Raw genomic sequence first — 26,979 nt, 5'->3', positions numbered from 1 at the left:
AAGAATTTTCACTTTTACTCCTCAGCAAGTTAGGACTTAATCTGCTCATATGGCAGAACTTTAAAGGGCTACATTGTTTTTGATAGGAACTTCAGTTGGAGGGTGAACAGAATAGCTATCAACAAAAAAAAATCAAGACATTTTCATCTAGTCCAGCCACGCTAAATATGCACTGGCTGCTGGTCTAAAAACAAACAAACAAACAACAACAACAACCCCCCCCCCCCAAAAAAAAAACAGTAAGAAAAAGAGGTCTCTAGTGATCCAGCTTTCTTGCTAGTGTAGTACGGGATGGTAAAAAATTCAGCTCCAGAAACTTGAAGTTGTTTTTTTTTTTTTTTTTTTTTCATGCAAGTCTCTCACTTGCTTGGTTAGAGTTACACCAAGATACTTTAAGTTATTTGCAGCAATCGTGAAGGGTGTTGTTTCCCTAATTTCTTTCTCAGCCCTTTTGTCTTTTGTATACAGGAGGGTGACTGATTTTTTTGAGTTAATTTTGTATCCAGCCACTTTGCTGAAGGTGTTTATCAGCTGAAGGAGTTCTCTGGTTGAATTTTTGGGGTCGCTTATGTATACTATCATATCATCTGCAAATAGTGATACTTTGACTTCTTCCTTTCCGATAATTTGTATCCCCTTCATCTCCTTTAGTTGTCTTATTGCTCTAGCTAGGATTTCCAGTACTATGTTGAAGAGATATGGAGAGAGTGGGCATCCTTGCCTTACCCCTAATTTCAGTGGGACTGATTTAAGTTTCCTTCTGTTTAGTTTGATGTTGGCTAGAGGCTTGCTCTATATTGTCTTTACTATGTTTAGGTATGTGCCTTGTATCCTTGATCTCTCCAAAACTTTTGAACACGAAAGGGAGTTGAATTTTGTCAAAGGCTTTTTCAGCATCTAATGAAATGAGCATGTGGGTTTTTTTTTTCTTCAATTTGTTTACATGGGTGGATTACACTGGTGGATTTCCATATATTGAGGCACCCCTGCATGCCTGGGATGAAGCCTACTTCGTCACGGTGGATATCTTTGATGTGTTCTTGGATTCGGTTTGAGAGTATTTTATGGAGTATTTTTGTTCTTCATAAGAGAAATTGGTTTGAAATTCTCTTTCTTTGTTGGATCTTTATGTAGTTTAAGTATCAACGTGACTATGGCCTCATAGAATGAGGTTGGTAATGTTCCTTCTGTTTATATTTGGTAGAATATTTTAAGAGTATGGGTATTAGCTCTTCTTTGAAGGTCTGGTAGAATTCTGTGCTAAAACCATCTGGCCCTGGGATGGGAGACTTTTGATGACAGCATCTATTTCCTTAGAAAATACAGGACTATTTACTCACCTGATTCTTGTGCAGGAGGCTGCATATGTCTACGCTAACTTCCTTCTGTGGGTGAGGGGCCTGCACTGGAGAATTTGGGCATTCATGCAAAAGATGTACCACAATTGACAGAGACTCTTGGTCTTGAGGGACACTGAATAAACTATGTTGTATGCCTATATTTTGACTGTGACACATCACAAGATGGCAGGTGTGACATTTTTCATTTGTGACATTATGTTGGCACTCATGCAGTTTTACATTTTGAAATTTGGGGTTTGGGATGATCAATCTATACTTAATTTGGAACTCAGTAATGATCTGCTATATTCAGTGAAGTCTTATATTACAATACTTTTACTATGATTGTGTGTTCTACATCAATAATTTCCTTGACAGCAACAAAATTGGCCCCCAAACTTAATTAGTTCTCTTAAATAATTAGTAGTTGAAAATACAACTTCCTCATAACTCCTACATAAAATTAACATTTGATTATAATTAGTAGATATATAGCTTTAAATGTAATTGGAAGCATTTGTGATGTTAAACAACCCTGAACTAATACTGAAAATGTAAGACCTGTGTCTATATCTACAATCAGTACCTCAGCATCTATGTTTTAGTAACAAACTTTCTTTTTTTCTTTTTCTGAGCAAAGCCCAGGAAGATTATTAAAGAATTAGATTTGGTGGGTCCTTGTCACCTTTGCCCAGTGAACTCTAAAGGTCCTCTCAGCAAGTCTTAGTTGGTAGCTACAATGTAAAATAAATGTGTTTCACTTTGTATTCTCTTTGTATCACCACCCAAGCTTAAAGGGCAAAAAGGGATATTTTAAATATTAGTCATACCTGACACATTTCATAGAGAAGTTATGCCTATAATGTCAAAGTGGAGGACTCTGATATATCCCTGAAGGGTTTACTGTGATTTTTGTTTGTTTGTTTTTGTTTTTTCAACACAGGGTTTCTCTTTGTGGCCTTGGCTGTCCTGGACTCACTTTGTAGACCAGGGTGACCTAGAACTCACAGAGATCTGCCTGCCTCTGCCTCTCTGGGATTACAGGTGTACACCATTGCACCCAGGTGGTTTACTGTTTTTCTAATAGGATGTTTTCATGATAATTTTAAACTATAAATCTCATCGGTCCATTTATATCAAAATGTTCCTTTGAACAAGCCTGTACAAACACCTGTAACCCATATAGTACTACTGTCCTATTATTTATTGGTAATGAATTTTTGATCCTTGTTTACATTCCGCTATTACTAACTTTAAATTAAAATATTATACTCACTTCATCAGCCACAAACTCCTTACTCAGACCAAAATCTGTCAGCACCACATGGCCATTAGAATCAAGTAGAATATTTTCAAGCTTAATGTCACGGTATATAATCCCCAACTGCAAAAACAAAACAAAAAAAATGCACTTTAAGATACCTTCTAAATGAATTAAGACAGCGTTTATCTACCTTTAAGGAAGTTCCTCTTCAGGATTCTGTGGCTCTTGGCAACTCTGACAGCAAATACTCCATATCTTGGGGCTCAAGTGCTGGCTTTCCCAAAGCTCTCCAAATGTCTTAGTTCTCTCTGTGTGATGAGGGTCGATCCCCGGAGCCAGCTGCTTGAGTCTCCCAATTGGCTACTGATTTTTTTCTGTCTCTATCCTCCTTATTTCACATTCACTCCAAATTATCTTCATGGGCATTCTTGTACAATTCTTGTCCACAACTCTGTAATGGCTTCAGAAAACCTTCTTAAAGAGCCATATCCTACGCTGATCATTTCTTTGTTTTCAAACTATGTACTTACCTGTAAATTACTAATTACTAATGTTTCTTTAAAATTTACCATTTATCCTATTATATTTATACTGTCTACTTTTTCAAATTGTATATCCTTATCTGGTATCCTGTATAATGGAATGTACAAGCAATTACAAAAGGTAATTAATAAAGGCTTTTTGAATAACAAGCTCTTAAACATAAAGATTAAAGAGCACAGGTTAATTTTGATGTTTAGTTCTAAATCAGCAAAGCAAATCATTAAATAACATGTATACAGTCAGTTATGCATTGCTTTATGACAAGAGTATTTTCTGGAAAGTATGCTTTAAGTGATTTTGATTGTGCAAGCATCATGGAGTGTACTTTGTACTTACACAATCCTTGATGCTGTAGTGAAAAAAAATATATATAGCCTATTCCTCCTGAAGCCACAAAACAGCATGTGGGCAAAACAAGCAAAAATGGTCACAGACAGAGTAAACATGGGACATAGGAAGCTGCTGCCAGTGAAACATAGCAAACTGTCTTCCAGCAAACCTTCTAAAATGATGATTAAGCATAGAGTAATAGATAAGCCAGACGCATGGCTGGCTTTTGGCCACTACCAGGGTTCATTCTGCTGTGCATAATGGTACGTGGTACACTATTATAGGAGTGGTAGCACAATAGGTTTGTTTACACACATCACATAAAAAGGGATGGAGTCAAGGATAGCACTGTCACAGCTACAGTCAAATGTATGGCTCATCACTGAGTGAAATGTTACACAGTTCAAGACTACATGCCTCTCTGTTTTATTTTTCATGTTAGCAGGATAGTAAAACATTTCAATTATATAAAATAAATATAAAAGGTATCTGATCCACCTCAACTTTATACTTTATGTTTCTAGTTATATGTACATGGATCAAATGTTTTGATACCTTGAAATATTGCTTTCCTCAATATTACATACAGGAGAAAGCGGATTATTAATAATCTCTCAAAACTGAAATAAAAATTATACATTCCTCATTAAAAGATAAAAACAATCCCCCCAAACAAAAACAAAAAACCAGATAATTTTTCTATGAGAGCTTCGGTGGTTTACAAGAGACACAGGAAGGAAAACACAGATGTTTACTGAACATACACTTGACTTGAAGCATTACATATACCTAAGAACCAGCAGCACTTTCCATTTAAACCTCTTTGGAAAAGATTTTTAGAAACAGATTATTTACCAACCAATTAATTTCATCACTTCCAAATAAATGTGTAGTCTCTTCCTATAAGACTTATTATTAGCATCTCCATCAAGATTAATATTGCTGGCTTTGTGTATGCTTGTCTTTTTAGGGTAAGAGAGCTGAGAACTCATTTGCTATACTGCTTTCACTGCATATCCTTCACATTTATTCCCAGTTCCATTATGTTCTCTACACTCAGGTGTTTTATTACTGTTTAGTAATAATGAATGGCATGGAATCATCCTTTAGTAAACAAAATGAATGAATTTAAGTATTACATAATTTAAAGACTGTGTTCTCTAGCTTACCCATTTGGCTTTGTGTTTTGGTTTTAGCTTTAGTACTTATGGTGAGTTTTACTGTCTTTGTTATATTATAAAATATTGTATCTAATTATAAGCTTCAAAGGTATTTGTAGCTTATAATGTAGAATATAATACCTGATATAAACATGTTTAAACTAAGTAATATCACACAAAAAATAAGCATAGCCATGAACCTTGCCACCATAGTAAAATTCTACCAAAAGCAGCACAAAATAGCCATTTATTGTTCCTGCTCTCCTTCCTCTCCACTGCCAGCTCTCTTCCTGTGTCTCACATATTTTTATTCACTTTTCACTTAAGACAGAGTCTCGCTATATAAAACCAGGCTGGCCTCAAACTCACAACCCTGATCTCTGAAGCTCCCTGGTTATGGGATTTTTCTATATATTACAATTCTGTTTCCCTCTCCTGGTCCTGTCTTGTTTCTCTTCTGGGCTAGGCCTGCCTTATTTTCTTGTACCTTCCAGAATCTTTTCTCAGTCTCTCCCATTTATTGTCTCCATCTCTGATTTAATTTCAGATCAAAATTCCCTGCCCCTTTAAGATGCCTTCCTTACTGTTCTCCTTCAACTCTTACCTCTTTTTATTATGTTATGTATTGTTCTTTAATCTGTTCATCTTAAGATAAGGAAAGAATGACAAAAATGACAAAGAGTGGCTTCATGATTTATCTGCATTGTTGAAATTTGGTGACTTAAATTACACTGTGTCTTTACAAACTTGCATATCTTTGATATCAATTACTTTAGCATTTTCTATTTCTGAGCAAACCCATCATACTGAGGCAACACAGAAACCACCCACTTCTCCAATAATTTAAGTAAGTTAAGTCAAGATTTCTTGGACCAGAGTTAAGAATATCTGCAATAATACAATTAAACTTATTTGCACAGAGTTCCAATAGGATCATAGATACAACATCCAGGTAAAGTTTCAGTCTCTGAGATCATGCCACATGGAGACAATGAGAGGAGCAGAGCAGGGTAGGTGCAAAAGTAAGTTAACACAGGAGGGAAAGAAATAACTCCAAATCTTCAGTAAAATCAGGAAGGACCCTCTGAGAACAGACAGGTTGTGTAATGGAGCGAGTCACAATTAAGAAAATACATTTTACAACTTGGGGCTTCATTTTAACAACCAACAACTTTTATTCTGATGATACATTATAATAAGCAAAACACTGAGATTTTTCATAAAGACAAACAAAAAGAAAAAAGCTCAAGTTTTTTTATTTTTGTTAATTTTTTGTGTCTCAAAACACAACAGAAAAAAATCTATTTTCTGTTCATTTATTTAGCTGGGGGGGGGAGGTTGTCTCACTTTGTAACTCAGCTTGACCTTCAACTCATGATCCTTCCGCCTCAGCTTCCCAAGTGCTGGGACTGTAGGCATACCACACCAAGCCCAGCAAAAAGCAAATACAAAACTGAGAACACAGTAACATTCATAAGCCCTAAGACAACATGTGAAAACATGTTTATTAGCTCCATCAACACGTCAGTTAACAGACTGTTCCAAAGGAAACTGCAAAGACGAAGCGCCTTACCTTATGCAGGTGTTCCAGGGCAAGCACGATCTCTCCAACATAGATCTGCACTTCGTGCTCTGTGAAACGCTCTCTTTGAGAAAGATGAGTAAAAAGTTCTCCACCATTTATATAATCTAAAAACGAAATATATTTTTTCTTTCTTTGATTTGCATTCACAAATGAAAGGAAATAACTCCTTTAATCACTTTGGGTTAACCATTAATTTATTTTTGCATAACTTCCAGTATATGACAGTTTCAAAGAAAGTATATTACTTTCATAATGTCATACAATTTCCTAAAACAATGCTCATCCTAAACCAAACAAATTAATGTACAAAGAGCAATGCCATTAAAACTGTCTGTGGACACAAAATCCTCAGATTTAAGACTTCTTCAAAGACAGAATATCAGCGCCCTCTTCCTCAGTGTGCAACTTACTGTAGAGCATCAAACATCAGCCACATGACAACCAAACCATCCCCATAAAACCCCACACAAGCTCAAACAAAACACAAGCAACATCCTATCTTGCCATGTGCAATGGCTGCCAATCATTAGTTCTAAGCCTTTAAATAGATTCCAGTTTTGTAGAATTGTTCATGCACACTTTAAAGGAATGTATTGTTCGGTAGCAGGTAGCATTCTTACGGCTCCATAGCATGGCGTAAAAAAGAATATGGAGCAAAAGAAACACAACATGGCTGAATGAAAGTATTTAAACTCCAAAGATTTCATTTCTCTTCAATTTGCCCCATTTTTCACAAGGAAATAATAATTAAAAAAAAAAAAAGAGGGAAAATGGCTAAAGTAAAAAAGAGGGTTGGTTGCCTCATTGGGGGAAGAACACTTATCATTAGCATTAAGAAATTAGGTACCAACAGGTTACTACTATTATAAAGTGTTTAAAATTATACATGACAATAACCTTTATATAAAAAAATGAACTCTAATTTCATCAGAGACTAACCACAAAGAACATTTCCTTTCTTTCTGTATTTTGCAAGATGTTTTTAATGTATCTGAACACAAAGCTAATTATTTAAAAGGTGTAAAGGAACACAACATTTCAACAAATGAACAACAGATTTTTCTATTTTTAAGCAGTTATTTACTTAAGCTTAAATTTCCATAGTCACAGCACATATATAATATATATATAATGGACAAATTCCCACAAAGTCTCAAATGTTCAATTCAATCACTTCATTTTCTATGACCAACTTCAACAGAGCCAACTTCTTCCTCATGGCATCACCATATTATTGAAGACTTTTTACCAATGAACCTATCTTGCTGTGTTCCTAATTTAGGTTGTACTCCTTTCTCTGCTACACTGTATTTTTAAGCATCAAGACCGATACAGTCACCATACTATGCTACCACAAATGCATGACTGTAACACTCAGTAGATCTTTTTTAATTTAATAAAAATTAATTTATACTGCTGTTTTGCATGTCTATCTTTGCTTTCTGTTATTTTTAATCAGCATACAAAAGAATGGGTTTTATTCCTACATTTTTATATGTGTTATGAACTTTGCTTACATTCTTTGCCCCATTATGTTCTCATCATTCCTCTCAATGACGCGTCCCCTCTCTGAAAACAATCATTAAAACTGAAAGGACCGTCCAGTGTAAAACAAAACGAAATACCTCCAATAATTTCCTATCTCAGAGGCAATGTGACACATTTAGAGAAATGAGGCATTTATAACTGAGAGACCCAAACTAGACAATGGTTCTACTGTTGTCCTGTTGTGAGCAAATTAAGGCTCTCTGATCTCCAATTCTTTATCTATTAAACAGAGACAATAGCTTTTTGTGAAGTACTGTTGCCTAGGATATAGGAAGTGCTTCTCCATTGCTGGGTAGACTCAAGAAAAAGAAACTATAAATCCAAGACAAGCTACACATTTTTCTACTTCTGAGACAGATTGTTAAGACATTCATAAAAACCGGTATTTTTACAGGTTTATGTTATATACTTTACAGGTAATTCTATCCAGTCATCCAGGCTTTAAGAGTGGTAAATTAGAAATGAGGCAGACCAAGGAATCTAACAGCAGAAGCTACAGTAAGCACTGTAACCAGAAGCAGACACAGTACAAGCTGGTGAGAGTCTAGAGGCTGACCAGTTGCCACCCCTCAGTCTTGGTTCTGCTCAGCATGTAGCACATCTCATTAAAGTTTCAACTGTCATTTCCTGAATATGTAGTATTACTTAAAATGTTTAAAGGACCCAGTGAACACCTCTACATCTTTTGCTGTGAAATACACATGAAAGTCACTCTCACTGACTGCTTTGTTTTTGAGATATACTTAACACACCACTAATTTACCCACTTCAAGTACAAAATTCAATAATTTGTTTCTTCAGATTTGTATAGCTTCTACCCTAATCAACTGAATTGCCTCCAATTTATCTGCCTTCAAATGCTTGTGCTTCTGATGACATATGTAAAAAATTATTACAAAATTCAATGCCACAAAAATTTGCAACGTTTTTGTCTAAGACTTTTATAGCAATTATAGTCTCTTAAGACCCTTATCTTTAGTCTTTGATTCATTCAGTTTAGAGTTAAGTTTTGTTTATGTTGTGAGGTATGGCTCAACTTCATACTTTATCATATAGCTATCCAGCTTCAGCACCATTAGTTGAAAACCTGCTCTTCACTGTCACTCTTGCTGAAAAGCCAGTTGACGGTGAATGTGAGGATTTCTGGACTCTAGGTTCTGTTCTACCAACCACATCAATTATAGGTCTAAAGTCGGGTAGTGGTAGTGCACACTCTTAATAGCAGCACTGGGGAGGCACAGGCAGGTGGATCTCTGAGTTCAAGGCCAGCCTGTTCTACAAAGGATAGCCAGGGCTACGCAGAGAAACCCTGTCTTGAAAAACCAAAACCAACCAATCAACAACAATAACAAAAAACCAAAACTCCAAAACAACAACATTATAGGTCTATCTTTATACCAGAGTTACCTTTTTGTTGTTGTTGTTTGTTTGTTTTAAGACAGGGTTTCTATGTATAATCTTGGCTGTCCCAGACTCACTTTGTAGACCAGGCTGTCTTTGAACTCACAGGGATCTGCCTGCTTCTGCCTCCCCAAGTGCTGGGTTTAAAGGCATGTGCCACAACACCCAGCCTTGGAGTCACATTTTTACAATCAGAATAGTATTGTTGTTTTTGTTTTTCTGAGGTCAAGTCTCACTATTGCCCAGGCTGACTTCCAACTCCTAGGCTCAAGCACCCTTAGTCTCTCAAGTAGCAGGAGTACAGGTGTAGACCTGGCTTACAATATTTTTTAAATCAGGAAGTGAGGTTTGTTTTTTTTTTATCTTGGTTCTTTCTTCAGTTCTCCTCAGCCCCTTGAGTTTCCACCTGAATTTTGGGATCACCTTATTATTTCTACAATAATATGACCTGAAGTTTTGAGAGGAGATACATAATAAGTCTGATATTCAATTTAGGAATAATGCCACCCCTAACATTCCATGATGATGTCATGATTTTCCATTTATATAGCTCACTTTCACCCTTTGAACAATGTGTGTTTTCCTGTTCTTCATTGCCAAATGTTTTATTGTTTTTACTCTATACTGAATGAAATTGTTCTCTTAATTTACTTTTCAGGCTCCTCACTGTAAGAATATCAAATTTTAGTTGAATGCTGCTCTTATATCCTGAAACTCTGCTTAACTTGTGTATTGATTCTTATATTTTTAATAGGTTCTTTAGAACTTAATAAGATCATGTCATCTTAAGTTTTTCTTCCTACTTGGCAAATCTATAGGCTTTTTGTGATCTTTCTCGGACTACAATGTTTAATAAAGTGGCAAACATAGATATTCACTCCATGTCTGACTTGAGGAGAGAAGCATTTGGTCCTTCATTATTAAATACTATGTTCACTGTATTTTGTTTTCATGTATGTTTTATCCAATTGGAAAGTTCACTTCTTTGCCTTCTTTGCCTGTTTTGGTCTATGTTTTTCATCATAAATGAATGTTGAGTTTTAGCCAATGCTTTTTCTGTGTTTACTGAGAAGATCATATAGTCCTCTATTCTACTGATATGGTATAATGAGTCTAGGATTTTAAGACAATCTTGTACTCCTAAGATTAATCCTACTTGGTCATGCTATATAATCCTTCTTATTTACTCCTGAATACAGTCTGGCAGAATTTTGTTGAGTAATTTTGCACTTCATTCATGAGAGATGTAAGTCCATGTTTTCTTGTAATGTTTTCATCTGGTTTGTACACTAGATAATACTGGCTTCAGAGGACAAGTTGTTTTCTATATTTAGAAAACAAAGTGTTTTCTATATTTTGGCCAACTTAATGAAATTTTTGGTATTAATTCTTCTTTAAATGTTTAGTTACAGCAGGGCAGAGTGGCATATGCCTTTAATCCCAGCACTTGGGGAGGTAGAGGCAGGTGGATTTCTGTAAGTTTGAAGCCAGCCTGGTCTACAAAAAGAGTCCAGGACAGCCAAGGCCTCACAGAGAAACCCTGTCTTGAAAACAAACAAACAACAACAACAACAGCAACAAAAGCTTAGTTACATTCACCAGTGAGGACACTTGGGCCTTGCATTGTCTTCAAGTACACTTCCACTTCCTTGAGACCATCATCAGTAGAGTCAATTCCAGTACTCCAGAGCATCCTAGAAATGCTTCTCTTCCTTTCTAATTTTTTTGTTTGTTTGCTTTTCAACAAAAGGTGTCATCAAATTTCCTGGGCTAACTTCAACCTTACAATCCTACTGCCTTAGCTTCCTGAGTGTTGGTATTAGCCATGGCTACGAACCTTGGCTAGGCATAACACCCAGTTAACTGAATGTTGTTACTTAATTGCTCATAATACTCTGTTGTAATTAATTTTTAATTCAAAAGTCGTTTCTTCTATATCATTCTTGATTTTACAGTCTTAAAAAATTTTGGTCAGTTTAGCTAAAAGTTTATAAACTTATTTTTTTCAAAGACCACTTTTTTTCACTGATTTTTCTCATGTTTGCATGGTCTCTGTTGGATTGTTTTCTGGTATTTATTATTTTCTGCTCTTTTCTTTGCTTTAAGTTAGTTTGACCTTCCTTCTGCAATGGCTAAAGGCAGGGAGTTGAGTTACTGACTAAGGGTTTTAATTCTTTTCTTAAACTAGGGCGGTTACAGTTATACATCTGCTATTAAGCATCACCTTAGCAACATGTCAAAGGCTTAAATAAGTCATATGTTCATATTTTCCAATTAAAGTATCTTCTGGTTGCTCTTCTTCTTTGACACAATTTCTTTTTCAATTTAGGGATGTGCTGATGAAGTTGCATTTGTAAAGACCACATTTTGTTGTTGTTGTTTTTAATTTCTAATTTTACTACCTTGTACTCAGAGAACATACTTCTTAATGCTTTAAAATCCTTAAATTTATTGAGGTTTTTATGGTCTCAAATAAGAACTATCTTAATGTTCCATATGTACCTTGTTAGTGTTGCAAAATATTCTGTACATTGTTGTTACTGATGCTGTTTAAGAGAATTCTATATACACTTGTTATGAGTAGGTAAAGTGTTGATCAAGTCTTTTATTTCCTTTTTGATATTTTTCCAAGGTGCGTTTACAATTATTGAGGTAAGACAGTATTTTGCACTGTCTATTTCTCCTTCCATTTCTTTCAGCTTTTGCTTTATGTATTTGGTATGCATGTTTATTTATAATCATTACATCTTTCTAATGCGTTTGACCCTTTAGTCACTGTGAAATGTCTCCAATATCAAGTAATAATATTTTGTTTGTTTCTATGCCCATTTTGTCTGACACATGTATAACTTATCTGTCAGGTCCCAAAGAAACCTGGGACAAACAGCTAAGGTGTCCACTGGCATACCAAAGTAGGAGCTGGCCTCTAGGCTCTCTCAGCAAGTACCCCATCCCCTACCCTACACCTCTCCAACTCAGGGGCTTTGCTTCCCTTCGCCAAGCTTCTCATTCCTATATAACACTAACATTTCAGCCAGGAGCATTCTTGGTTCTCTGTGTCCTCGCACTCCCCAGGCCTTGGCTCCTCTCTTGGTCTTCTTTCACCTTCTCTACTCTTCCTTTCTTGCTGAGACGCCACCGCCTAATCCCCGGCCAGGTTCAGTCTATTGGTCATGCTCAGTCTTACTAGTTTCTCTCCCTGCTCTGGACTCTTCTTGCTACACTCTCCCTCAGATCTACAACAAAATCCTTCTCCTCAACCATACCCTGGGGGAGCCCTCATTTCATTCATCTGGTGCCAAAACTCAGGAGAGGAATATCTGAGGCCCTTCCAAGGCGATTCGTCTCTCTCCTAATCAACCAAGCTGCTGACAGCCCAAGCTTCCCTGCCTATCCTAGAATACCTTACAAACCTTGATCAAATGTATTTTATTCATCTAACATATGTTGCTACTTGTTTAAAATTTTCTAATTTCCTTGAACCTGACATTATCCAGCTTTCTTGTGGTTGCTGATTTTTTATTTTCTCATCTTTCTCCCATTTAGAATATTTATACATTTAAACTCTGTAGTGTGTCTCCTTTTGACATTCCATAGTTCGACCTATTATCTTTTTTTACATAAAGTCTGACAACTGCTGCTTTTTAGTTAGAATATTTAGCTATTTGTAATTAATGCTGTTACTGATTACAACTAGCCTTGTGCTTGTCATTTTACATACATCAATTTTTATTCTTCTATTGTTTTTTTCTCTATTTTTTCGTTGGATACATATATATATATATATATATATATATATATATATATATATATATATGTATGTATCTTTTTAGCCTAATATTTTATTCTTTTAATTGGTTTTTATTTTATTTTCTAAATGGGTAGTCTCTAGCTTACTACGTAGTGACATAGTAATGTACAATACACTACTCCTAATCAGCTTTATTCTTTCTTCTCACTTTTGTGCTCTTAATCTTCTGGGTTCCATATCTGTGAATTTAACCAGCTGCAGACTGAAAATATTTGGGAGAAAGTCTGTGTCTGAACTGAATTTGTAGACTTTTATCTTTGTTATTAGTCCATAAACAACACAGTATAACAACTATATGCATGACATAAGGTGTTATGTACAATCTAGTGAAAATTTACTACATTCAGGAGAACATGTACAAGTTATATACACTAGTACAAACCATGCTGTAAAGGACACAAGCATTTGCTGGCTCTTGCCTGCACATAGTATTTATGTCCTTGAATTCCCTGCCCCCATGGATATTGAGGAACAACTACATGTTCCACATCTTAAATGTTGCTATGATTATTACCTTATATTTTTCTCTGCAAGTACATATTTATAGTTTATCAGTCTTCCTAGTTATTTTTCATTTTGTTTTTGTAGGAAATTCAAATTACAAACTTCCCTAGCCGCCCCTGGTGTGATGTGTTTGTTTTGTTTTGAGACAGTCTCACATGGTAGCCAAGGCTGTCCTCAAAGTGATTCAGAATCCTAAATGTTGGAATTTCAAGTGTGGGCCACATACTCAGCTTGGTTTTTTTTTTTGTTTTATTTTGTTTTAATTGTTTTGGCTTTTTTTTTTATTTAATAGCTTGGTCTGGCTATTTAGTCAAGTCTCTTTGATTGCACTATGAGACCTCCAATGTTGCTCTTCAGAATTTACACAAATTTCCCTCGTTGGCTAGGTTCTATGCCTCAGCTAGTGTTACAAACAGCTGCTAGGTTCCACTAATTGCTATTTGATTGCTCAATTGTTTCCAATAATGCTCTAGGGCACTAACTACTCCACAGCCTGGTCCAATAAATTCAGGCTTTTAAATGAGGAGTTTGAGGACAGTGTTTGAGATCTATTCTTATCCCAGGAGGACTTTTCAAAGATTCTTCTTAATGCCATAATGTAGTTACCACACACCTTGTAATCACCGTAGTACCCTAACACACACCCTATTTCAGTCAGTCTTCTGTGGGAACTCGAGATTTCTCTGTTCTTATGAACTGCCCCTTCCTCTGGTAAAAACCAAAACCTCCTTAAGCCCCTGCTCTGGAGCTATGAGGGCAGTGGCTGGATTCTCTCGAACTGGCATCCCTGCTTAGCTGGCAGGATACTGGGTAAAGGTAGCAGTCTCCGGACTGCTCAAAACTGGAACGACCAGAGTGCTGCACTTAGCCTGCCTAGCCAGCACAGAGCTTTCAACCCAACAGGAAGAGCTGGTGAGGAAAGGAATCCTCAGCTTCTCAGATATTTTAGTTATTCTCTGTGTCTTCTTTCTATAGAACTGGATGGGGTTATTGTTCAGATAAGACTGCTCTATGTTACTCCATGTTGTTAAAACTTTCTTTTGTTTGTTTGATTGTTTGTTTTTGAGTACAGGGTTTCTCTGTGTAGCCTTGGCTGTCCTGGAGCCCACTCTGTAGACCAGGCTGGCCTCTGCTTCCCTGGGTGCTGGGATTACATCCGTGAGCCACCACGCCCAGCTGTTGAAACTTTCTTAAGGCTGTGCCTTGCCCTAAGAGACTCCATTTAACAAGCACCACCTGACTCCACTTTAAGTGCACACAGCGGCAGGATGACTCTGCATCTTGTTGGGCACCTCAAGGAGAAAACGGTTCATATGGTCAAGTGTCTGCACAAGAACAAGAACCTGATTGCAGATGTTTAGTGCTCATGCCTGTAACTGTAGCATTGGGAGTGGGGTGGGATTGGGGAGACAGCCAGAGAGATCCCTGACACTCACTGGCTGGTCAGCCTAGGCAAAAGGCAAGGTAAAGAAACAATTGAGGAACACACCCGAGGTTGACTTCTGGGTTTCACATACATATACACTCAAACCTGCACGTACATGTACACTAGCGTCTACACACACAATTTTTAAAAGCAGTATCTCTTCAGCATTATCTCCAAGGCACAACATTAATTTATTCCTAAAAGGAGAACAAGTAAGATCCTATAAACTTAAGCAAAACAGGACTATATGAGCACATGGGCATATTAAAAATCACACCAGGAAAACTAGGCCTGAGAACTTACTAAACATACCAGACTTTGGAAGGGGTGCCACAATGCTCACATCTGGACCCCATAAAGAGGAGCTGTCAAAAGCCCTCACCAACCTGTCACATTGTACACATCAAGGGACTGAATTCCAAGTTTCCTGGGGCTTCAGCTGGGCTCTGTTACAGGGCAGACAGGGCCTACTCCAGGCCTAGTCTAGATCTGGTTTCGCACTTTATCTCTAGAGCCTCCTGGATCCCACACCCTGCCTGGGCAGCTCCACTTTACCCTGAGACTCTTTATGTCTAGGCTTTGTAGCTATACTGCCAGCAAGCCTCCTGGTGAGTTCTCAGTATCTTACAGACCTGTAGTGAGTCTCTTCATCTATATCCAATTTTGCAGGAATCCCTCTTTCACTCTGGTGCAACTTGTTTTTGTTTGTTTTTGTTTTGTTTTTATTTTTATATTTTTACAATTTATTCACTGTATATCCTAATTGTAGCCCCATCCCTCAACTCCTCCCAGTCCCACCCTCCTTCCCCCTTCCCCTAGTCCACTTTCACCTTAACCCACACAGATCAGTATAGATTGTGTGATATGTAGTATGTGGCCTAAAGGTTAACTTAAGATTGTAATAAAAGGACTTGTTTTAGATATGATAAATATAATGAAATCTATACACCTAAAGAAGATAAACAAGAAAGCGGACACAGGGTAAGATGATCAATCCTTACTTAGAAAGACAAATGGGATGTGCATTGAATGTATGACAGGAGTCTACTGCAGAAGGCATCTGAAAGACTCTACCTAGCAGTGTTTCAAAGCAGACACTAAGACTCATAACCAAACCCTCGGCAAAGTGCAGGGGAGTTAGTATGATGGGGAAAGGATAGGAGCTCCACAAGGACCAAATATATCTGGGCACAGGGGTCTTTTCTGAGACTGACTCTCCACCAAGGACCATGTATGGATATAACCTAGAACCTCTGCTCGGATGTAGCCCGTGGTATAGCTCAGTAACCAATTGGTTTCCCATAGTAAGGGGAATAGGGACTATTTCTGACATGAACTCAATGGCAGGCTCTTTGACCTCCCCAACCCCCAAGGGAGGAGCTGTCCTGCTAGGCCACAGAGGAGGACTTTGCAGCCAGTCCTGAAGATACCTGATAAAACAGGGTCAGATGAAAGGGGAGGAGGTCCTCCCCAATCAGTGGACTTGGAAAGGGGCAGAGAGGAGATGAGGAAGGGAGAGTGGGTTTGGGAGGGAATAAGGGAGTGGGAAACAGCTGGTATACAGAGTTAATAAAATGTAACTAATAATAAAAAAATAAAATTAAATAAAAAAAAGAATGAGTTCATATTGGTAAATTTCTTCAGTGAGTGGTCCTGTGAGCATCCTTGGAGCAGATGGCTTCCATACTACGTCAAAACTGACATTTGAGAACTTATATAATTACAGATTATATGGTGCTAGATAAAGAATGCACAGTGTTGTACTCAGAGGACAAATGAGTACTCATTGAAACTGATTGAACATTTTACTTTTCTGTCCAAAAAAAAAAAAAAAAAAGGACTTGTTTTTACCTCACCTAGATATCAAGGGAAATCAGGGTTACTAGGTAAATTGCATTCAACACCAACAAAGCATGTGAATTTATAGTTAAGTTATTCAATAAATTCTGACACTGTAGAAAGGCATAAACATGCCCATCTATGTTTCTGACATAGCATGCTCAGGATAGTTATTCTTCTAGTTTGTTTCATATTTGCATAGGAACTGTAAAGTCTGTGTCCATCTCTACAAACACAAAAAGTCTGTTTTGATCCAGACAACTTTGCATGCATAGTTCAATTTGGTGAAACCAGCATTTAACAATAAAAGCATTCTAATCTATTGAGTAAATTTATTAACCAAGTGTATCATATTTTAAAAAAATATACTCTAAAAAATTTCACTTTATAGTTGTTTGATACTTGCATCAGAAATACAACTGGACCTTGGTTTTTACTTGTTTTTTTATGTTTTCTTTTTTTTTAATTTTATTTTTATTTTTTTATTAATTACACTTATTTCATTTTGTATTCCCCATAAGCCCCTCCCTCCTCCCCTCCTGGTCCCACCCTCCCCCCCTTTCTGCATGCATGCCCCTCCCCAAGTCCACTGATAGGGGAGGTCCTCCTCTCCTTCTTTCTCATCTTAGTCTATCAGTTCTCATCAGTAGTGGCTGCATTGTCAGGGTTCTAGGTTATCTCCACGGATAGTCCTTAGTTGGAGTATGAGTCTCTGGGAAGTTCCCTGTGTTCAAATTATCTTGTTCTGTTGCTCTCCTTGTGGAGTTCCTGTCCTCTCCAGCTCTTACTATTTCCCACTTCTTACATAAAATTCCATTCACTCTGCCCATCGGTTGGCCATCAGGCTCAGCATCTGCTTTGACAGTCTGCACTGCAGAGGCTTTCAGAGGCTATCTGTGGCAGGTTCCGAGGTTGTTTCCTGTTTTCTTCTGGCTTTCAGAGGATGGGGATTGAACATTTTAGTTAGGGTCCTCTCTTTTGCTTAGTTTGTTTAGATGTATAGATTTTAGTGGGTTTATTCTATGTTGTATGTTTATATGAGTGAGTATATACCATGTGTGTCTTTTTGCTTCTGGGACAACTCACTCAGGATGATCCTTTCCAGGTCCCACCATTTACCTGCAAATTTCATGATTTCCTTATTTTTCATTGCTGAGTAATACTCCATTGTATAGATGTACCACAGTTTCTGCATCCATTCTTCAGTTGAGGGGCATCTGGGCTGTTTCCAGCTTCTGGCTATTACAAATAAAGCTGCTACAAACACGTTTGAGCAAATGTCCTTTTTGTGTACTTGAGCCTCTTTTGGATATATGCCTAGGAGTGGTATGGCTGGATCTTGAGGAAGCGCTATTCCTAGTTGTCTGAGAAATCGCCAGATTGATTTCCAGAGTGGTTGTACAAGTTTACATTCCCACCAGCAGTGGAGAAGGGTTCCCCTTTCTCCACAACCTCTCCAGCATGTGTTGTTACTTGAGTTTTTTATCTTGGCCATTCTGATGGGTGTAAGGTGAAATCTCAGGGTTGTTTTGATTTGCATTTCCCTAATGGCTAATGAGGTTGAGCATTTCTTTAAGTGCTTCTCTGCCATTCGATATTCCTCTACAGAGAATTCTCTCTTTAGCTCTGTTCCCCATTTTTTAAGTGGATTACTTAGTTTGCTGGATTTCAGCTTCTTGAGTTCTTTATATATACTGGATATGAGTCCTCTGTCAGATAAAGGGTTGGTGATGATTCTTTCCCAATCTGTAGGCAGTCGCTTTGTTTTGATGACGTTGTCCTTTGCTTTACAGAAGCTTTTCAATTTCATGAGGTCCCATTTATTGATTGTTGCTCTTAGATCCTGTGCTGTTGGTGTTCTGTTCAGGAAGTTTTCTCCTGTACCAATCAGTTCTAGGGTATTCCCCACTTTTTTTTTTCTAGCCAATTTAATGTGCCTGGTTTTATGTTGAGGTCTTTGATCCACTTGGACTTCAGTTTTGTGCAGGGTGATAAGTATGGATCTATTTTCATTTTTCTACATGTAGACATCCAGTTGGACCAGCACCATCTGTTGAAGATGATATCTTTTTTCCATTGTATGGTTTTGGTATCCTTGTCAAAAATCAGGTGTCCATAAGTGTGTGGGTTTATTTCTGGGTCTTCTATTTGATTCCATTGATCCACCATTCTGTTTCTATGCCAGTACCATGCAGTTTTTATAACTGTTGCTCTATAGTACAGCTTGAGATCAGGGATGGAGATACCTCCAGAAGATCTTTTATTGTAGAGGATTGTTTTAGCAATTCTGGGTTTCTTGTTATTCCATATGAAGTTGAGAATTTTTCTTTCCAGGTCTGTAAAGAATTGTGTTGGCAATTTGATGGGAATTGCATTAAATCTGTAGATTGCTTTTGGTAAGATGGCCATTTTTACTATGTTAATCCTGCCAAGACATGAGCATGGGAGATCTTTCCATCTTCTCATATCTTCTTCTAATTATTTCTTCAGAGACTTGAAGTTTTTTTCATACAAGTCTTTGACTTGCTTGGTTAGGGTTACACCAAGTACTTTATGTCATTTGTGGCTATTGTGAAGGGTGTTGTTTCCCTAATTTCTTTCTCAGCCCTTTTGTCTTTTGTATACAGGAGTGCTACTGATATTTTTGAGTTAATTTTGTATCCGGCCACTTTGCTGAAGGTGTTTCTCAGCTGTAGGAGTTCCCTGGTAGAGTTTTTGGGGTCACTCAGGTATACTATCATATCATCTGCAAATAGTGATAATTTGACTTCTTCCTTTCCAATTTGTATCCCCTTGATCTCCTTCAACCCTCTTATTGCTCTAGCAAGGACTTCCAGCACTATGTTGAAGAGATATGGAGACAGTGGGCAGCCTTGTCTTGTCCCTGATTTCAGTGGGATTGCTTTAAATTTCTCTCCGTTCAGTTTGATGTTGACTATAGGCTTGCTGTATATCGCCTTTACTATGTTTAGATATGTGCCTTGTATCCTTGATCTCTTCAGTACTTTAAACATGAATGTTGGATTTTGTCAAATGCTTTTTCAGCATCTAGGGAGATTATCATGTGGTTTTTTTCTTTCAGTTTGTTAATATGGTGGATCACATTGATAGATTTCCATATACTGAACCACCCCTGCATACCTGGGATGAAGCCTACTTGGTCATAGTGGATAATATCTTTGATGTGTTCTTGTATTCGGTTTGCAAGTATTTTGTTAAGTATTTTTGCATCAATGTTCATAAGGGAGATTGGCCTGAAATTCTCTTTCTTTGTTGAGTCTTTGTGAGGTTTAGGTACCAAGGTGACTGTGGCTTCATTGAATGAGTTTGGTAATATTCCTTCGGTTTCTATTTTGTGGAATAGTTTGAAGAGAATTGGAGTTAGCTCTTCTTTGAAGGTCTGGTAGAATTCTGCGCTGAAGCCATCTGGTCTTGGCCTTTTTTTGGATGGGAGACTTTTGATGACTGCTTCTATTTCTTTGGGGGATATAGGACTATTTACTTTGAATCAACTGTTAATGCATAGAAGACTTGTAAGTGCAACATACAGAACGTGCCTTAAAAACAGCTAAGTCACCAAGCAGCCAAACTGATATCTCAGTAATTCATAAACACTTTCATACAACACAACCATTTACAAATCAGGAAATTTATATAAATTTATCATTACCACCTGATCCTCAATCCTAACTCTGTTACTCAAATTATTCCCCAAATACCTTCTATAGTGAATAGATCCAGCTTGGAATGTATTTTCTTAAATATGTAACAAATCCTCAATCTTTCCTTGACTTCCGTAACCTTGGCACTTGAGGTTACAGGCGTGTCACCATGTGAGCCGACCTCACGCCTTTTCATCATCATACTCAGATGTGAGTCTCTGGGAGAGTGCTCATCTTGTAGCATCCTCTCTGCTGGTGCATTATTTCAACTCATCCTACCGTCCATGATTTTCACTTTGATCATTTGAGTAAGGCAGTTTTCTTTGGGTTGTCTCATAAGAGAAAGAGAGCACATACTTCATCTTTATAATTAACAATCCCTTTTGTAAAGGTAATTGGAATATACAGCTGTTCTTGCCCTTACTAAACATTCAGTTCTTTAGTTATAGCTGAATAAATTCGTGGTTTCCTATTTCATTAAAAAGGCCAGATTGTACCACTGTTAGTTAGCAGGTTCTAAATCCAGAAACCATAGCACAACACTAGATCCAGAGGAATATAGGGGAAGGCTTTATAGGGACATCAGTTTGAGGCAGACAGTAGACACGGCACTGACCAAGAGCAAGTCAGGCCAGTGGCTCCCTGAACAAAGGAAAAAGGTGGTTAGGATAGGACACGCTCCAGTAAAGGTCCCCATCTAGGTACTTCATGCAGATAGGAACTGTCCAGTCCTGAATGGTTAACATCTAAGCTTAGTTGGAGGTAAGTTTATTAGTCACCTTTAAGACAGAAGGCCAGTTTTCAGAGCTGGCCCTTCTTTGAAGATGTGTTAGTGGAGTAATGTAAGAGCCAAAGTTAACCTGTAAGCCCCAATTGCCCAAGGACAAGAAATCTTCCTGGAATGCTGGGAGCTGTAGTTCTTGGGAAATAATAAGCCACATGATTTTCCTCCCCTAAAAACGTTTATTTGACACACCTGTACCAGCTGTGCTTGATCCACCCAGAGGTGATCCTTGTCAGAGTCCATCAACCTGGCAAGTATTTAATTAAAGCTTGCTTCAAATTTGTCTCAAAATTGTGGAACTATTTTTAATCTCATGAATTTTAGTATTGACAGCAAGTTTGTAACTATTCCATTTTTAATTCTAGAGACATTATATGAGTTCTGGGTTTTGATATATGCAACTGTTTGGCTTTGCCATGAAACAAAATAAATATGAGACTTGTAAGGTCCTTTTCAACACTTAATCATTCTGCCCTTTTTTTGTGTGTGTGGCCCCTGGATGCCTCGCTGCCATCATTCATTAATTCTGATTATTATTATTTTTTTTGAGTCAGGATCTCATTATGTGGTCCTAGCTGGCCTTGAATGTATTATGTAGATCAGGCTAGCTTTGAACTCATAGAGACCCACCTGCCTCTGCATCCTGAGTACTGATATAGAAGGCATGAGACATATGACCAACCTGTGGTTATTTTCTTACTCTGTGTGTGGAGGTGTGCACATGCATGCATAAACATAAGTGCAGATGCCTAAGAAGCCAGGAGCTTCCAGGCAGCTGTGATATACTCAGTGTGGGTTCTGGAATGGAATTCAGGTCCTCTGCAAGTAGATGCTCTTAACTGCTGAGCAATCACTCTAGCCCTGGATGTGATGGTTGTTGCTAAAGCATGCTCTGTCTAGAATTTTGACTAAAATTTTGTTGTGTTCACGAAGCCCATGCATCCTGGGAGTAATTAAGTCCAAACCCTCTGTCCCCAGAGTCCCCAGAGTCAAGGAGCTACTGAAACTACATTCAGTGTCTCAGCCTTCCAAGAATTTCTCCTTGTAGCTGGGTGACTTACAGCTCTCTTCCATGTGCTCACTTATTCACCTGTGTGCAGGACTCTCCTCTTCCATAACCAACAGTTCCTCTATTGGCTCCAAATTCCAATTTCAAACTCCCTGTCCCTGTACTACTGTCACCTCTCAATGACATTTTGACCTCTGGGACTGTCTTTGGATGAATGCAGTACTAAAGAACATGCTTCTTTCTACAGCCTTTATCAACTATAATCCAAATCCATTTTTAAAAACTTTATGATTACTGTGTATATGTCCACTGTGCACATGTCATGGCACACATGTGAAGATCAGAGGGCAGTTTCTGGCCCGGATGCTATATTGGCCCTAACAATCACAGAAGGCAATGTTTTCTTGAGCATCTAGTCATTCTACCCTAACTTGAGCAAGTTTGGCATGGCTATTCTAAGGTTTAACTGTAACTATAATTGGGCTGGCGGGCTTCAAAGCTTAAGAACGGTAATAGGGAACATGGTGTTTTTTGTATTCATTGAGCTCACTATCAAGGATGTACTGAAACTGAGGTTCTGGTGTCAGTACACTTTTGGAGATCAAATGACTCTGTTGGGTAAAACTGGAGCATGCCCAATTAGAAGAAGCCAGAAAGAAAACGGCACTGGTGATATTGCTATACCAAGCTGAATTGTGAAATTTTAATTCTCTCAAAGGAGAGTACTGAGCTAAGTGTAATGGTAAATTGAGTAGGTTAAGTAGGCTGACCTTGAACTCGGGATACTCCTGCCTCAGCCTACTGAGTGCTGAAGTACAAATATTTACCACTGGCTTCAAAATGGTTGGTGATACCATGAGTCGTCAAATCCTCAGTGACATCAGAGTAGCTCAAGAAAGCCTACCTTGGCACTGCTGACATCCCTGTACTTTCTGGGTTGAGCATACATGTCATTTCCCATTAAAGAGGCAATAAAAAGCTTGAACTGAGTATGTGTGTCTGAGTGAAAACTGCTGCTAGAATTACACATGCCCATCTGCCTGGTTGACTCTTAGCCAAGTCAGCAGCTCATCTGCCCTAAGCAACTTTACTGACCATTATGGATCCATTTGGTTGGAAATTTCTTCATAAGTTTCTAGTGACTTTTGGTATAAGTTGCAAATTTTTGTTGTTGTTGTTTGTTTGTTTTGTTTTGTTTAAGACAATGCTGGTGTTAGTTTATTATATGAACACTGCAGGAATAATGTGGTTTCTTAGTTTTTACTGACAATCTTTCAGCTTTTGCCTCTATGATTATTTTTAGTTTGTACTGCAATCAATGACAAAATAAAATCCCAACACACATGGAATGAGTGATAATGTCAGTACACACTCTTGGCTACTAATGCCTGCGCAGAAGTAGTACCTTAATTCCCTAGAGTCAGGGACAGGCGAGTAAGCTGCTGAAAGGAACCCGGGCCAGTGTCTGAAGCTAGACTAAACACACAACTCACTGCTTCTGAGGCTAGCCTAAGAACAGCAACTGTAGACACTGGGCATTTATTTTGTACTGGTTCTATTTAGGAAGGAAATATCTAATCCTCATAACACTATAAAGTAAGTACTATTAAAATAAGTGAAACTTGCAGGTTAAATAAACTCTGCAGAGTGCTACATCTGCTTAGGTGGAGAGTAACAAAGACGAAGCTGAGAGCTACTGTTCTATATGCTCCCTGCGAAATTCCCTTTCCCTCATCTCTGCCCTACTACTGCTCCCCTTCTCAGAATGTTGCTCATTACTGTCAGAAAAACTACCTGGAGATCAACTCTTCTACCTTCCAATATTTAAATGATTTAGGGTCATGTAATCCTCATAATTTGGCCATATAACTTCACTATTTTATATTCTTGTCCCATATTGAATTGTTGAAAGCTCATGTGAAGTCAAAGAACCCTACAGAAGACATTCTGTGAGGATTATATGCAGGATTAAAAAATATATATATATAGTAAATACTCAGTTTCAATCTTTATTATGGCATCTCGGTTGGCCTGGTACTCAGACCACTGAATTCCCAACAGTCATCCTAACTCAGCTTCCCAAGTGCTATGATTACAGGGATGAGTGCCATCATTCTCAGTTTTTTTTTTTCCTAATGCTGTGGTAAACTACAATAATCAGTGGTAGATTTTTAGGATAGAGAATTTAAAGGCAGCTATTCTTGTCTTACACTAGTGAAAACAGAGCTGTGCGTTCTTGGAGAAAGAAACAAATAGGACTTGGCTTTGTCTGCAAGAATATCTGCATCTTTGCAAACCTCTTTAACTTTTTCTGAAACATTTCTTTTAAACCATCTATCTGTTCAGATAGATGATAAATGGGTACTAGAGAAGATCTACACTCACAGCTCTTACCAGGATTAGAACCTTACACTTTACAATCAAGAACCATCAAATGGTCAGTTGTGAGGAATAGTATGTAATCTATTATACTAATATCATAGATACTACAATATATACATTTTTTTTCCTGTTATACCATTATGCCACACAGTGCTCCTCAATGAAGAGTTTCGTCTAGGATTCAGTGCCTCAACTATGGCTTTATAAAAACAGAATGAAACAAGTAAACAAAAACAAAACAAGTTCAACGTGCTTCAACCTCAAACTTAAATGCATAACAGTACAAAGAACCCCCATATGTTCACTATGAAAATCCAATATACTTGCATTTTGCTCATTTGCTGTAGAATTCTCTTCTCTGCTCTTACACATGCATATCTATCCTGAACCAACTAAGAACAGGATTCTCTATTCCTGAAACTCTCCAGAAATATTCTCTCACATAATCACAGGATAAAAATATCATTAGTTCATCTAGACACCCTGTTCAAATTGTGTCATTTACCCACTACTTTGTAATGACTTTATTCCACTTTAAAATCCAGCTCAAGATCACACAACACATTAGAAATTATGTAACATATTGTGGAAGCTTCTGCCTTTCTCCTCCTCCTCCTCCTCCTCCTCCTCCTCCTCCTCCTCTTCTTCTCTTTCTTTTTTGTTTGTTTTTTTGTGACAAGGATTCTCTGCGCAGCCCTGGCTGTCCTCAGAGACCGGCTTGCCTCTGCTTTCTAAGTGCTGGGATTACAGGTGTGTGTCACCACCGCTCAGCATGTCATTATCTTCTTATTCCTGAGGCCTTTGAAGAGGATACATCCTACAGTGTGGACCAATTCTCCATGTGGGTTTTATACGATGTTTTGTCATAACTGTATGAAAAGTAATTAACTCCTAGAACAAATACCAACAATGATGCTATCTTCTTAGACCACATGAGAAGGATGGATTAGTTAGTTTTCCCAAAACTAGAGTTAATCTTGATCATGTCATTAAAGTGTTGATTGTCAAATTTCTCCATTGTAAAGTTACTATATTTTTCCTTGTAATCAACTGGCAAACTATAAAGAACTAAGATTATGGGCTGGAGAGATGGCTCAGAGGATAAGAGCATTGCCTGTTCTTCCAGAGGTCCTGAGTTCAATTCCCAGCAACCACATGGTGGCTGACAACCATTTGTGATGAGGTCTTGTGCCCTCTTCTGGCATGTACATGCAGGCAGAACACTGCATATATAATAAATAAATAAATCTTAAAAAAAAAGAACTGAGATTATGCAAAAATATCCTGCTTCTCCCTAAGTTATCACCCACTCATTTTAGTGTGGAGTGATGATTTTATAACTCCTCTTTTTCTTCTCTATGTCAGTATTATTCCACAAGGAAGAGCGCTACTTCTGCCCCCATTACACTTTCTTCTTTATACCACGACAAGATGTTCTAGTTCCATCTTGTACTTTTCTCAATTTTATTTTGATACAGTGACACTGAGGGACCACTGTCTGCCAGGGGTGGCACTAAGCACTTTGCAGACATCACTTCAGTCAGACAGCTCCAGGGGAGAGAAGTGGGCTGGCTCAGCAGAGGGCCGGGAGATGATTAACCAATGGCACCTGGAACTCTCAGTTAGGAAAGGCTGAAATAGTTTTCAAACAGAAATTTTTGAAGAGGAAATGCATGTTTTTAGAGGAGCTCATCTGAAGCATAGGTTGCAGAGCAGGATAACAGGAGACTGAGTGGCAGAGAAAGACTGGTCAGAGTAGCCTGAAAGCCTGACTATGGAGCTGAGACTATGGCATGGTTAATATTTATTGCCAACTTGATTACACTGAGATTACACTAAAGAACACCTCTAGGTATATCTATGCAGGCATTTCCAAAAAGCACTACGTCATAAGGAACCTAATTATTAACAGTTTAATAATCCACTGATGGATTAAAAATTTGAATAAACTGTTGGAAGATGGTGCAGGGTGGGACCTGAAGAGAGGAAAGGTTGCTGTGGTCAGACCTTTGGCAGCATATTGTGGCTGTGGCCCCTTCCTGCTCTGCTGTTTCCTGGATACTAGAAGTGAAGAGTACCGTTCTACAATACCCTTCCACCATGGCGTTAATTAAGCCTTACTACAAGCCCAGACACAACAGACTTAGCCAACTATAGACAGAAACTATGAGCCAAAATAAGTCTTTCCTCCTTTTAAATTCAATTATTTGTCACAGAGACAAAAAAACCTAATGAATGTATTTACATAGTTTCAGTTAAATGAAAATGAATGGGCTTATTTAAGCAGAGGAGTGACCCAAAAGTGATGAAATGGTAAGACTTATTAAGTACATAAGTAAGTAATAAGAGAAAACTGGGAAAGATAAAGAAAAGTAAGAAAAATATATATTA

At 37.9% G+C, this 26,979-nt stretch overlaps 1 protein-coding gene across 1 annotated transcript in view; it reads right to left on the bottom strand.

Moving 5' to 3' along the window:
- Rps6ka5 (ribosomal protein S6 kinase A5) overlaps positions 1-26,979 on the bottom strand; it is a 201,795-nt gene that overhangs the window by 68,449 nt on the left and 106,367 nt on the right. The window contains 2 exon segments of the mRNA XM_055593143.1: positions 2,617-2,724; positions 6,211-6,326. Of these exon segments, the coding sequence (XP_055449118.1) occupies positions 2,617-2,724; positions 6,211-6,326 (224 nt within the window).

The sequence above is a fragment of the Psammomys obesus genome, unplaced genomic scaffold (genome assembly GCF_907164565.1).
Source record: "Psammomys obesus unplaced genomic scaffold, mPsaObe1.curated_primary_1811, whole genome shotgun sequence".
Lineage (NCBI taxonomy): Eukaryota > Metazoa > Chordata > Mammalia > Rodentia > Muridae > Psammomys > Psammomys obesus.
Note: the sequence above shows the minus strand (reverse complement) of the source record. Positions and strands in the feature narration are given on the sequence as shown.